General features: G+C 41.8%; 1 protein-coding gene across 1 annotated transcript in view; it reads left to right on the top strand.

The window, feature by feature from the left end:
• Positions 1 to 14,691, top strand: part of LOC130272959 (protein lifeguard 1-like) — a 32,635-nt gene extending 17,944 nt beyond the window's left edge. Inside the window, exons 3-10 of the mRNA XM_056519016.1 lie at positions 4,189 to 4,267; positions 5,919 to 5,972; positions 8,138 to 8,228; positions 9,986 to 10,023; positions 11,572 to 11,659; positions 12,297 to 12,386; positions 12,506 to 12,553; positions 14,290 to 14,691. Coding sequence (XP_056374991.1) covers positions 4,189 to 4,267; positions 5,919 to 5,972; positions 8,138 to 8,228; positions 9,986 to 10,023; positions 11,572 to 11,659; positions 12,297 to 12,386; positions 12,506 to 12,553; positions 14,290 to 14,439 — 638 coding nt within the window. The 3' untranslated portion in view covers positions 14,440 to 14,691. The remainder of the gene's footprint in view (positions 1 to 4,188; positions 4,268 to 5,918; positions 5,973 to 8,137; positions 8,229 to 9,985; positions 10,024 to 11,571; positions 11,660 to 12,296; positions 12,387 to 12,505; positions 12,554 to 14,289) is intronic.
• The last annotated feature ends 295 nt before the right edge of the window (positions 14,692 to 14,986 follow it).

The following is a 14,986-nucleotide window of genomic DNA, read 5'->3' as shown; positions in this document are numbered from 1 at the left end:
TATCATAAAATATTATTTTCACTATTCTGACACAGATCTCCAGATCTTCTCCCCTTCACACAGTTCTAGCTGAAAATGATAACATTTTGGTTACCTGCCATCGCCACTAGGGGGAGCTCATTGCATATGAAGTCACACAAATCTGTATACAATTAGCTCCACCTTATTAGAAGTTGCAACGTGTAAAGGAAAACTAAGGCCTTACCGAGCGGAATTTCCGAGTGGAATACGGCAGAAAAATTTCGCTAGAAAATTCCATTGCGGAAGAGTCCCATTGTTTTCAATAAGATTATGCAGCCACATGCACACGGCAAAATTTTCGCTGTGGAAACATGTACCGCAGAAATCACGATTTAATCCTCTGCTGGAAGAATTGACATGTTAAAGGGGTACTCCGGTGGAATTTTTTTTTTTTTTTTTTTAAATCAACTGGTGCCTGAAAGTTAAACAGATTTGTAAATGACTTGTATTAAAAAAAATCTTAATCCTTCCAGTACTTATTAGCTGCTGAATACTACAGAGGAAATTCTTTTCTTTTTGGAACACAGAGCTCTCTGCTGAATCACGAGCACAGTGCTCTCTGCTGACATCTCTGTCCATTTTAAGAACTGTCCAGAGTAGGAGAAAATCCCCATAGCAAACATATGCTGCTCTGGACAGTTCCTAAAATGGACAGAGGTGTCAGCAGAGAGCACTGTGGTCATGATGTCAGCAGAGAGCTCTGTGTTCCAAAAAGAAAATAATTTCATCTGTAGTATTCAGCAGCTAATAAGTACTGGAAAGATTAAGATTTTTTAATAGAAGTAATTTACAAATCTGTTTAACTTTCTGGCACCAGTTGAATAAAAAAAAAATAAAAAAAAAAAAGTTTTCCACCAGAGTACCCCTTTAATTCTTTTGGCTGAATCTGCTCGGAAATGCATTGCTGTCTATGAATATGATGAATCTCCGAGAGGTCAGAGTGGACATTTTGCTAATATTCCACGGTGAAAATAGCCTAAGGGGGATGTCCGGCTCTATGAGTCTTATAGAGGACTCAAGTCCTGCAGGAATGTGTGGGAACTGAGTTCCTGAACTTTTTACACAGTAGGAACACTGTTCCCATTAGTAATCCTGAAGGACCAGCCCTTGAGTGGAAGAGTTCCCACACTTTTTTTTTACCAGGACTTGACCCCTGGTCTTACACCATTGGCAAGGTCAGTACCTTTAATAAGAAATTGTTATACAGTGGTGGATATGCTAAAGGGGTACTCCGCGTGAAACATCTAATCCCCTATCCAAAGGATAGGGGATAAGATTCCTGATTATGGGGGTCCCGCCGCTGGGGACCTCCGCATTCTCTGGTGCGGCACCCTGGTCTGTGCCGGATGACTGGTGACTACAGCCACCATGTCCCCTCCATTCATGTCTATGGGAGGAGGTGTGACAACTACGTACTAGCCCTCACGCCCCCTCCCATAGAAATGAATGGAGGGGGAGTGGCGTGAAGTCACGAACACAGAAGGTCCGTGTTCTGGACACCGCTGCTGCTGGCCCAGAGATTGCGGGAGTCCCGCTGATAGGGGATAATATGTTTTTCGCTGTACCCCTTTAATATACCCAGAGGTTGCATATCTTCTCCCAATAAGTTGGTAGTGATCAGTGGCTGCCAGACAAGTATGGTGCAGCTTAGGCTGCTTTCACGCTATAAAGTTCTTCCGTTTTAAAGAGCCGTTATAATGTGTCGTTATGAAAACCCTTAAAAACGGCCGATACAAAATCCCATTAAAGTCTATGGGATTTTTACATTATCCGTTTTAACCCGTCATTGCCCGTTATTAATAACAGATGTTATTTGTGATGGGAGAAAAGACGTTTTTTCTCCCGGACCAAAATAACGTCCTTTATTAACCCCTTAAGAATCGGGGTTTTTTCCGTTTTTGCATTTTCGTTTTTTGCTCCTTGTCTTTAAAAAATCATAACTCTTTCAATTTTGCACCTAAAAATCCATATGATGGCTTATTTTTTGTGCCACCAATTCTATTTGTAATGATGTCAGTCATTTTGCCCAAAAATCTACGGTGAAACTGAAAAAAAAAATCAATGTGAGACAAAATTGAAAAAAAAACCCGCCGTTTTGTAACTTTTGGGGACTTTTTTATTTTTCCGCGTATGGAGCGGTATGAGGGCTAATTTTTTTGCGCCGTGATCTGAAGTTTTTAACGGTACCATTTTTGCATTGATAGGACTTATTGATCGCTTTTTATTCATTTTTTCATGATATAAAAAGTCACCAAAAATGCACTATTTTGAAATTTTTTGCGCGTACGCCATTGACCGTGCGGTTTAATTAATGATATATTTTTATAATTCGGACATTTCCGCATGCGGCGATACCATATATGTTTATTTTTATTTTTATTTACACTGTGGTTTTTTTTTTATGGGAAAAGGGGAGTGATTCAAACTTTTAATAGGGGAGGAGTTAAATGATATTTATTCACTTTTTTTTCACTTTTTTTTTGCACACACTGATCATTGTTATCCCATAGGGACCTATAACACTGCACACACTGATCATTGTTATCCCATAGGGACCTATAACACTGCACACACTGATCTCTTACACCGATCATTGTTATCCCATAGGGACCTATAACACTGCACACACTGATCTCTTATACTGATCATTATTATCCCATAGGGACCTATAACACTGCACACACTGATCATTGTTATCCCATAGGGACCTATAACACTGCACACACTGATCATTGTTATCCCATAGGGACCTATAACACTGCACACACTGATCTTTCACATTGATCACTGGTTTCTCATAGGAAACCAGTGATCAATGATTCTGCCGCTTGACTGCTCCTGCCTGGATCTTAGGCACTGAGCAGTCATTCGGCGATCGGACAGCGAGGAGGCAGGTAGGGACCCTCCCGCTGTCCTGTAAGCTGTTCGGGATGCCGCGATTTCGCCGCGGCTATCCCGAACAGCCCACTGAGCTAACTGGCATGGTTTCAGTTTCACTTTAGACGCGGCGAACTTGAACGCCGCGTCTAAAGGGTTAATGCCGCGCGCTATGAGCCACGGGTCCCGGCCGTTGTTAGAGGCCACGCCGTGGCCCCGCGTTATAGATCGGGAGTGGACACATGACGTTCCAGTACGTCATGTGTCCTTAAGGGGTTAATAACGGGCAATGACGGGTTAAAACAGATAATGTAAAAATCCCATAGACTTTAATGGGATTTTGTAACGGCTGTTTTTAAGGGTTTCATAACAGAACATTATAACGGCTCTTTAAAACAGATGGATTTTGTAGTGTGAATGCAGCTTAAGGTGGTAATGATCAGTGGCTGCCAGACAAGTATGGCGCAGCTTATCTCACAGGAAGAAACAGTTGTCCCCCAATAGCAGATGTAGGGGGACAATTGTGCTGCCCCCTAGAACTTGTGACTTATCTTATATTTATGAACAACGTCTTGACGGTCAGCAGTAGTCATGATAAGAGATTACATGGGTGACATATACATCCTTAGTACTTTCTTGACACAAGGAGATGGTCGTGGGAATAATAAGCGAAGACTGGCTTAAAGGGGGTACTCCCATGGAAAACTGTTTTTTTTTAATCAACTGGTGCCAGAAAGTTAAACAGATTTGTAAATTACTTCTAGTAAAAAAAATCTTAATCCTTCCAGTACTTATTAGTGGCTGAATACTGATGAAGGAAATGGTTTTCTTTTTGAAACACAGAGCTCTCTGCTGACATCATGACCACAGTGCTCTCTGCTGACATCTCTGTCCATTTTAGGAACTGTCCAGAGCAGCATATGTATTCTATTAGGATTGTCTCCTACTCAGTTGGACAGTTCTAAAAATGGACAGAGATGTCAGCAGAGAGCTCTGTGTTCCAAAAAAGAAAACCATTTCCTCTGTAGTATTCAGCCACTAATAAGTACTGGAAGGATTAAGATTTTTTAATAGAAGTAATTTACAAATCTGTTTAAACTTACTCTCTCCGATGCTGTAAAGTGAGGCCGTAAATGATCTCGTTCCACTCTTCGGTAATGGTAAGTATCACATATGGACAGCAATGGAACATGGCCCTTAGTGGCTGCTACAAGAACCCTTATATAGATAGGTCAGCGCTATAGAATTTCTGTTCACTAGGATTTAACCGCCATTTTACTGTCATTCCAGCTTTTATCCGGAAGGTCTACCTGACATTGACCGTACAGCTGATTGTAACATTTGGTCTCGTATTCATGTTTACATTTTGGTACGTTGGTTCTTATTGGTCTGTCGCGTGTGGCTAAACTGAAATATGTATCTTATCTACCGATTAAAGGGGTACTCCGCTACTCAGCATTTGTAACAGACTGTTCCGAATGCTGGAGCCGGCGCCGGGAGCTCGTGACGTCATAACTCCGCCCCCTCGATGCAAGTCTATGGGAGCTGGCGTGACGGCTGTCCTTTTATATGATTTATAATAAAAGTTATATTTTAATAGAATACATATCTCAAAGGGGTTTTTTCTAACCCTTTGGCTTATATTGTTGTTACGCCCCTCTCATGATGTCACGGCCACGCCCCCTCAATGCTAGTCTATGGGAGGGGGCGTGACGTACGTCACGCCCCCTCCCATAGACTTGCATTGAGGGGGCATGGCCGTGACATCACGAGCCTCCGGTGCTGCACCCGACGCTCTAAACGAACGCTGGGTGCAGCAGGTCGTGGGGGTCCCCAGCGGCATGATCCCCGCGATCAGACATTGGATAGGGGATAAGATGTCTAGGGGCGGAGTACCCCTTTAACTCTCTGTTTGTCTGAAGGGAATCAGAGAATTTAGGCAATTGTACTAGAAAATAACAGTTTTGACCCCAATAAACCTTATATACACACACATATATATATATATATATATATATATATATATATATATATATATACATTTAAAGTGGCAGTGGCCCCTAGAGGGCCCATATGATTCTGTTTTCCAACAGTCAGCTAAACTATAAGGGGGTTTGGAAAAACCTGTTAGGACATGATGGGAGTTTGGGAACACTGCTCTAATAGTTCAGTTGTTGTCACGATCCGGACTGGTATGCAGGTAGTGGATCCTCTGGTCAGTGAGGCGATGACGCGGGCCGTACCGGGGGACCGGTTCTAAGGAGTTACTGGTTTTCACCAGAGCGGGATGGGCTTGCTGCGGCGGTAACTCCCAGATCGTATCCCCCGATAGCGACTCGACCTCACTGACAGCTGAGATAGGCGTGGTACAGAAGGACTAGACAGAGGTGAGGTCAGACGTAGCAGAAGGTCAGGTCAGGCGGCAATGGTACATAGTCAGGGGCAACAGCAGAAGGTCTGGATACACAGGTTATGGCACACACTAAACGCTTTCACAAAGCACTAGGCAACAAGATCCGTCAGGGACAGGAAGGGGAAGTGAGTTTATATAGTATACACAGTAATTAGGACTGATTAGGAACAGATTGGGCCAGGCACCAATTAATGGTGCACTGGCCCTTTAAATCTGAGAGACCTGGCGCACGCGCGCCCTAGAGAGCGGGACCGCGCGCGCCGGGGCTGAGACAGAGGACGGGGCAGGTAATCAGAGCGGGATGCGACTAGTGCCGCCATGTGGATCGCATCCTCGTCGGCAGCACTGTAGCAGCGCTCCCGGTCAGAGTGAGAGACCGGGGCGCTGCAGGAGACCAGACGCCGCGAACGCTCCGGGATGGATACGGGACCCGGAGCACACGGCGTTACAGTTGCATCATAGGCAAATGTGGAAAATAAAATTAAAACTTACTTTCTCCGCTCGGTCCCAAAGTAATTAGCCAACTTTGTGTAGGGATTCGCAGGACTTTATCGCACCAATTATTTTCATGATTTTCTTATAAAATCTTGACTGTATTTACCTTTAGGAAAACACTGAGACAATGGACGTGGACAAACCCGTATCTTCTATATGCACTTATGTAAGTATTGGAAGTATTAACTTATGGCGAAATGCTTCATAGAGAAATGTGGGATTTTATAACTCATAGGGGAACTTTTGTTCATAGCCCCTTTTTACAGGATAAGGGATAAGTGTCTGATCGAAGATTTATATTCAGAACAGTGGCGGCGGTGGTTGTCATGCCCCCTTCTGCTTCTGAAGTCCTCTCTGATGACACGTGTCTCAGGAACCGCCCAGTTTAGAAGCAAATCCCCATAGCAAACCTCTTCTAAACTGGGAGGTTCCTGAGACACGTGTCATCAGAGAGCACTTAGACAGAAAAGAACAACTCAACTTTAGAAGCTCATAAGTACTGAAAGGATTAAGATTTTTTAATAGAAGTTATTTACAAATCTGTTTAACTTTCTGGAGCCAGTTGATAAAAAAAAAAAAAAGTTTTTTCCTGGATAACCCCCTTTAAATTCTATTGCACGGGGAAAAAAAAGTGTCCCACAGGAAAAATAAAGCATAAAGCAAATAAATAAAGCAAAGTAACTCTGCACCAGGACGTAACTTTACATTCATGGTCGTTAATGGGTCAACAAACAAAAAGTATAAAAAAAAAAATAATAATAATTGAAATTCCAAAAAAAGAGAAAAAAAAAAAAAAGGAAAAATTTAATATAAAAAGCTACAAAGGGGACAAAGTAACAGGATTTTAAAAACCCCACACTTTTTAACAGATTCCTCACACTTCAAGGTAGTCGGGTTTTCAAGTTCAGTATTTCACTATTTTTCTGGTGGGTTTTTAAATACAACTGTCGGGTTTTCAGGAAAATGTCAGGAACACGCCCCTAATTATGCAAACCACGCCCCTTTAGTCAGGTTAAAAAAAATACTCTGTGTAACTGGAAAACCGTCGGGTTTGTACCGGTGCACTGTGTCGCACAAAGTGTCGCAGAGGACGCGTGACACAATTTGAGGAGGAGATTGCAGGGGGTCCCAGTGGTTGGACCCTCCCACGATCAGACATTTATCGCAATGTAAATAGAGGATTAAAAAAAAAAAGTACCAGAGTTTCCCTTTACCGTGATACTGATTGAATGTACTTAGGATAGACCATCAATATTTGAAGTTTTGATTTATATTCAGATATCTCAGCACCGGAGGGCTTTATTAAAGGGGTACTCCACTGGAAAACATTTGTTTAAAATCAACTGGTGCCAGAAAGTTATACAGAATTGTATATTACTTCTATTTAAAAATCTTAACCCTTCCAGTACTTATCAGCTGCTGTATGCTCCACAGGAAGTTCTTCACAGGAACTGTCCAGAGTAGGAGAAAATCTCCATAACAAACCTATCCTGCTCTTGACAGTTCCAAAAATGGACAGAGGTGTCAGCAGAGAGCACTGTGGACAGAAAAGAAATTCAAAAATAAAAGAACTTCCTGTGGATCATACAGAAGAAGATTTTTAAATAGAAGTAATTTACAAATCTGCGAACCCCAATGGGGACAGGGTCCAATTTAAAGGGGTACTCCGGTGAAAACCTTTTTTCTTTTAAATCAACTTGTGGCAGAAAGTTAAACATATTTGTAAATTACTTATATTAAATAATCTTAATCCTTCCAGTACTTATTAGCTGCTGAATGCTACAGAGGAAATTCCTTTCTTTTTTGGAACACTGATGACATCACGAGCACAGTGCTCTCTGCTGACATCTCTGTCCATTTTAGCAACCATGCATAGCAGATGTATGCTAAGGGCAGCATGGTTGCTCAGTGGTTAGCACTGCTGCCTTGCAGTGCTGGGGACTTGGGTTCAAATCCCAAAGGACAACAATAAATAAAGCGTTATTATTATTATAATAACGTCAGCAGAGAGAACTGTGCTCGTGATGTCATCAGAGAGCATTCCAAAAAGAAAAGAATTTCCTCTGTAGTATTCAGCAGCTAATAAGTACAGGAAGGATTAAGATTTTTTAATAGAAGTAATTTACAAATATGTTTAACTTTCTGCCACCAGTTGATTTAAAAGAAAAAAAGGTTTTCACCGGAGTACCCCTTTAAATGAAAAGCTCTACAGAATCTATGTGCACTATATATAAATAAAGAAGTATTACCAATAAGTCCTTTAACTTGGCTGTATGTTAAATGTTATGCCCCTTTTCAGTAGATATGTCTGTTGTGTGCTTTTTCTTACAGACCTGCCACCTTTATTCTCGTTATGGTACTTGCCTGCTGCGACGGCGCCCGACGGAAAGTTCCATTAAACTATATACTACTTGCAATTTTTGTAAGTTCAACAAAATCACTTATCTGCACTCTATCAATAAACATCAAAATTAAGGAAATAATATATTTTGACCTAGAGCAGTGCTTTTTCAGCCAGGGTGCCTCCAGCTGTTGCAAAACTACAACGCCCAGCATGCTGGGCGTTGTAGTTTTGCAACAGCTGGAGGCACTCTGGTTGGGAAACACTGACCTAGCTTTACTATTCCTATGCTATTCCTATTGTATTTTTAACTTGTTAAAGTTTTTCTCAAAAACCTACAAATTTATCATTGATACCTTCACAAAAATTTTGGATTTTTTTTTCACAATTCTACTGTTAAAGAAAAAAAAAAAAAAAAAAATAATAATAATAATAAATTGTATAGGAAGGGAACATTAACTGTGCTTTTTTTTGTATTTTGATTTATTTCTGTTATAATTTCTTGTTTAGTTCCTTTTTTTATTCTAAAAGACATTTTTTAAAAATATTAAAGGGGTACATTCATCTCTGCTTTTTGGTAACCCCCCCCCCCCCCCAAAGCCAAAAACAGCCAAATAGGGTGAGTTAGAGAAATCATTGTGTAATTCCAGGAGTTACATAAAGAGCCTGAGGAGGGGGTTTGTTGGGGCTTACACAACCACCATTAATGTCAATGGGTGTTACACAAATTGCAGCATCCTATTCGGCTGTTTTTGGCTTCCAAAAAGCCAAGTAAAAAAATACCCTTTTGGGGCAAGGTCACAAGGGGTGCATCGGCAGTGTATGGGACTGCAGAGCGAGCTCTCGGCTGTGGCCGGGTAGCTTTGTGTGTCCTATCATAGCGGCGGATTTCCCCACTGTATAAATCCACTGCTTCGTGTGGACACACACAGCTACCCAGCGGCAGCCGGGAGCTCATTCTGCAGTCCCTCTGCCGTCAGTGCATCCACAGCGGGAAATACGATGCGGATGTGCCTCGTGTGACCATGCTCTTAATGGATTTATGATTTTTCTAGGTTAAACATTTTTGGGGGGCTATAATTTATTGGTTGGGATGCTTGCAAGCTGTCACTCTGTACCGCCCACCTGCTACTAACTGACAGCTTTCTGTCTAGGCAAAAATATTGACCGAGCTGTCAATCGGTGGCGGATGGACAATACGGAGCAGCAGCTCATGAATCTCGTGGACTACAGAGTGTGCGTCACTTCATAGTTCCAGCTTATAAACAGTTTATTTTTTTTCAAAAAACAAAGCACCAAAGAAGTTAAAGGGGTACACTGTTGCTAGACATCTTATCCCCTATCCATAGGATAGGGGATAAGATTTCTGATCGCGGGGGTCCCACAGCTGGGACCCTGTGATCTCTGCGCAGACATTATGTCCAGAACGCTGCGTTCAGAAGGTCATGGTCTTGACGTCACACCTCTTCCATTCATGTCTATGGGAGTGGGCGTAAGGGCTGTCACACCCCCTCCCATAGACATGAATGGAAGGGGCGTGACGTGATATCATGAGGGGGCGTGGCATGATGTCACGACAATGGCCTTCTGTACGCAGCGTTCTCAACATAATCTTCAGAACACTGGGTGTCTGCTCGGAGATTGCGGGGGTCCCAGAGACTGGACCCCCGCGACGAGACATCTTATCCCCTATACTTAGCCCCCGAATCTTAGGGAAAGGCCTAAATCTAGTAACAGGCAACCTTTTAAGTCAATCAGTAAAGTTTGTTTACCCACAGTTTTGCCTTGATGCCCTATATGTTTGGGTTATAACTCTATGTTCCTTCTTGTTTTTATAGACTGTGTTAGAAGGCTGCTTACTGGGATCTATTGCAGCGTGAGTTGTTTATTTATCTTATTTGTTTATTATTATTATTATTAGTTGAGCAGTTGAGTTGGTGGGCAAGTTAACCATATTTCAAGATTGACCTTCCAAGGGCGCTTCTCCCGAAAAGACCAGCTTGGTCACGGTTCCATTTAAAACCTTTTTATACTCAAAGACAATAGCAACACATTTCAATTCCGAACCAGACTATTAATACCTGGCAAAGATTCCGGTCCGGAATTGAAACAGGTTGCTATAGTCTTTGGATAAAAACTGGAATCATGACCAAGCTGGTGTTTTCAGGAGAAGCGCTGATTGATGGGTAACCTGGCCGCTACATTTTACGGCTTCACGGTTTCTGAACGATCTGATCTCTACGGGTCTGCAAAGGTATCAAGCCCTGAGCACAGCCCCTTCTGGAAAGAAGTAAATTTACCATTTTTACTCACCCAACAAATGCCTTGGGAATGATGGGAATGATAACTCTAGAAATGGGTGAGGAATCAATAGCCAGCCTGGTGATCGGAATGATGACATCACTAAAAATGGGCGGGGATAGAATAATCGATAACTAACCTGGTAATAGGAATGAGGACATCCTTAGAAATGGTGGGGATAGAATCATCGATAGCCCGTCTGGTGACAGATGACATCACTAAAATGGGTGGTGTGAAATATTCTGTAGCCAGTCCAGGTTATAACGATGACAACCCTGCAAGAAGTGGGTGGGGATGGGTTACTCTATAGTCAGTCTGATTATGGGAATGATGACATCACCAGAAATGAGTGGGATAGGATATTATTTCTATAGGAATGTATGAGTATAGAAAACTCTGTAGTCAGTCTTTTAATGTTAATGATAACATCACTAAAAGTGGGTGGGAATGGAATAATCTGTAGCCAATCCACTGAAGCCGCTATAATGCTAAGAAACATGAGCTGTGACAACTTTCTGGCCTTTTTTCATGGCACCAGATTGATTGGTGCTTGAAGATGGTGGATCAGATCAAGATGTATAGTGGACTCTCACTACTGGTCAATAGAGGAAGGTGGTCAATACTGTGGTCAATAGAGGAAGTTGTATTAAAGGAGATATCCAGTGCTGAAAAACGTATCCCCTATCCTAAGGATAGGGGATAAGCTTCAGATCGCAGGGGGTCCGACCGCTAGGGCCCCCCATGATCTCCTGTTCGGAGCCCCAGCAGCCTGCGGGAAGGGGGCGTGTTGACCACCGCACGAAGCGATGGCTGACACACCCCCTCAATACAACTCTATGGCAGAGCCGGAGCGCTGCCTTCGGCAATCTCTGGCTCTGCCATAGCAATATATTGAGGGGGCGTGTTGGTTGACGCTTCGTGTGGTAGTCGACACCCGCTATCTGTCCAGCGAGCCGGGCATCCCTACAGGAGATCGTGGGGGGCCCCGGTGGTCGGACCCCCCGCGATCTGAAACTTATCCCCTATCCTTAGGATAGGGAATACGTTTTTCAGCACTGGACTACCCCTTTAAGGCTGAAGTTACGCTTGCAGTTTCTTACAAGATATCAAACTTTGTCCCCAGGTTATATGATGCTGATGCTGTGATGTGGGCCACTGGAGCCACCATACTTGTTACTTTCGGACTAACCCTTTTTGCTTTTCAAACAAAGGTAAGAAGTTATTTATATTGTTAGTTCCTAACATTTCCAGTGACCACTGTCGGTGTTAAACTAAACAGCACACGCACAACAGCGCACAAACTCTGGACCACCCCAAATACATCAAGTAATAATTTTAATGGGTTGTTCATTTTGAAAAAGGCTCTTTAGGTAAAGTGTCCCCTGAAGGGCTGATGTTGGAGTCATTTGCCATCAGGCATAAAAGACAATTGAACTTTCCACTCTAAAAGAGGGCAGTGCCAACTAAGTACCCCCCCCCCCCCCCCCCCCCCCGTTTCAATCCATATACCTCAATTGGAAGAAATTGTTCATACATTCCTAGAGGGGCTCTGCATAGAACATGGGCATCGCGGTATTCTTTGTCATAGATAAGCTTATAATGCAAGGCTATGGATATTTGTTTCCATACGATTGTATTTTTCCACTTCATCTAAAATAAAAAAAAAAAAAAAAAATCTCCCCATTTTATGTATACAGCTCCTGTTCAGACCAGTGTAATCATTTTTTCAGTTTACTATACACTTGTAGTTAATACTATTAATGAGTGACATTGAAGCAATATAACACTGAAATATTTTCTCTTGCATTTTATCATTGTTTTATCTCCTTTATACCTTTTTCTCTGTAGTGGGATTTCACCATTATGTCTGGAGGCCTTATGGTTGCGCTCTTGGTGTTACTGTCGTTTGGCATACTCGCTGCTATTTTCAGGTCAATGGTGAGTATGTTTGGTTTCATGCACATGACCTTATCCAGGATCTCTATGACACTTTTAAATGGGCATTGGTTGACCCATCATTGGCGGCTTCTGTTGATTTTTATATCTGTTTTTTTCAGTGGTTGAATATCGTCTATGCGTGCATTGGGACCTTCATTTTTGGAATGGTAAGTTCAATTCTTCTTCTGGTTCCAAAATTTGGTTCAAAATATAAAAAATTTAAATGTTTATAAAAAAAAAAAATAATAATAATAATAATAAATATATATATATATATATATATATATATATATATGTTAAAATACATTGGGTATTATACTGTGGTATGGGATGTAATGCAAAGGGCAGATGGAATTACCCTAGGGGCAGATGGCATTAACCCCTTGTATTCATGAGGCCTGGGCATGGTTTATCCTCAATACCACTGGATACCGCTGGATCCTGGGCTAGGGATGGGGGCAATAATGACTCCGACACCAAGTTAAGGACAACAGTAGCTTTACTGAGGTTAGACAGGTACAAAAGTCTATACAGTTCAGCCAGGCCCACAGAGGTGACCAGTGACTCAGAGACCTTAAGGGCTTGCTGGGACTTGTAGTAAATGGGATCAATTTAATGCAGGCCATGTTGACTTGACAAATGATGACTGTGACTGACTTGACTTGTGACTGACAAGACTGTGATTACTGTGGTTGTAGCTTGTGGCTGCAGACTGGACTTGAGGCTCCTATAACTCAGGACACACACTTAGGTGCGACTTGACTGGACCTCAGCAGGAAGCAAGAGAGAGAGCAGAGGCTCCACCCAGGGATTTTATGGGTGAGGCTCTGGGGGATCCCATTGGTCACTCTTTAGTCACCTGGTCACTGGTACCTCCTGGGTTACAATCACATGAAAAGTCACAAAGTAAACAGTCTTAAAGTGACAACACTTTCTGAACACATTACACAGTATAATACATAATAAACATATTTACATGGGGGACAGATGCAAGGGGGCCCAGGGGACACTGTAGGGAGGCTGCCTGACAGGATACGATGTATACGGGGTAACACCTCCCGTACTGGGCTGCCACAATACATTGTACAAGAGTACTCATAAATGTAATACATGGCACTGTTCCAATTCTCCCATCTGCACCTGTGCACGGGCTAGCAGGCAGTGGTCCCCACCACAGTACAGGAGAAAGCGATAATTTCTTTATTAAAAGCAACACATATACAGCAGAGCGTAGTTTCCTCCACGTTTTGGGTAGTCATACCCTTAATCATGGCATGCAATGCCATGATTAAGGGTATGACTACCTGAAACGCGTCGGGGACTATGCTCTTCTGTACATGTTTTGCCTTCAATATAGAAATTGGATTTTACCTGTCATCCTGGTGCAGGACATAGCTTTTATCAATGTACAAAAGTGGGAGATTTTTTGCACAATATTCTCCTGGAATGTGGAAGTGGCTTAATAGAAGGGGTTTGGCAGATTTACTATAATTTATGCCAAAAATTGCCATAAGATGTAGGTGAAATCTTCCCCAGCTCCTAAATGACATAGATTTTGCTTCAAAGTGCGTGGACTGTCAAAGATGCGCCATTATGTGTATTCCTTTGCCTATGACACTTCCTGTTCCTGTTTGATGGCCCAGTGTTATCATACGGTTGTTAGGACTTATAACGACCAATCAAATATTTGCTTTTGAGATCTGAGATCTTTGAAATAAACTGAATTTTACTTGGTGTGGGGTCCAACCTCCTTATGATAACTTTGTGTTGTAGAACCTAGAAGAAAGAAGTGTTGCCATGAGGACACAGTACAAATCTTTACACTGGATGTTTAAAACAAGCATTTCAATAATGTTCTTTATTTTCCTACTTCTGATAAAATCTCACATTATTTTCTTTCCAGTACCTGGTTGTGGACACACAGCTGCTCCTTGGTGGAAAGCACAAATACTCGCTGAGCCCTGAGGAATATATCTTTGCTGCTCTGAACATTTACGTGGACATTGTCAATCTCTTCTTGCTCCTCCTGCGGATCTTTGGGTCGTGTAGTTAGAAGATACTGTCAGAAGTTTACTGTATTTATAATATTGGTTAAAGACAAACAAGGGGCGTGTATGGTGCCCATTACTGTACCCTATATTCTCCAAATACCATAAATCCAATGACACGAATACAGATGTAATAATAACGACAATCCGCCCCATATATTCCTTGCAGAAATACATTATTTTTCTGTTGTTAAATTTGTAGAGTATTTATTTTTTACTGATATTTGATTTCTAACTTTTAGAAATGTTTGCGTAAAACACAGCCTGTGTAGAAAATACAAATGTTATTCAAAATTCTCGTGTTTGCTTTTTTTTTTTTATTCTTTCGCAAACATTTTGATTCAAATTAGCTAAAAAAAAAGTCTTTGGTACTCACTTTCTAAATCATATAACTTTAAAGCTATAAGTTTTAATAGATGAGTGCCGACGATACATATTTTTATTTTTTCTTATTGTAGCAAGCCTCTTTTCATTTTCGTTGTTTACCCCTGTGATCCTGGATTTTTTCTTGCCTTTGGTGTCTTTTTCTTAGGTGGTCACAAGGGGTTTGGT

The sequence above is a fragment of the Hyla sarda genome, chromosome 5, assembly GCF_029499605.1.
Source record: "Hyla sarda isolate aHylSar1 chromosome 5, aHylSar1.hap1, whole genome shotgun sequence".
NCBI lineage: Eukaryota > Metazoa > Chordata > Amphibia > Anura > Hylidae > Hyla > Hyla sarda.
The sequence above is the reverse complement of the archived record's forward strand: the minus strand, read 5'-3'. Positions and strand labels throughout refer to the sequence as shown.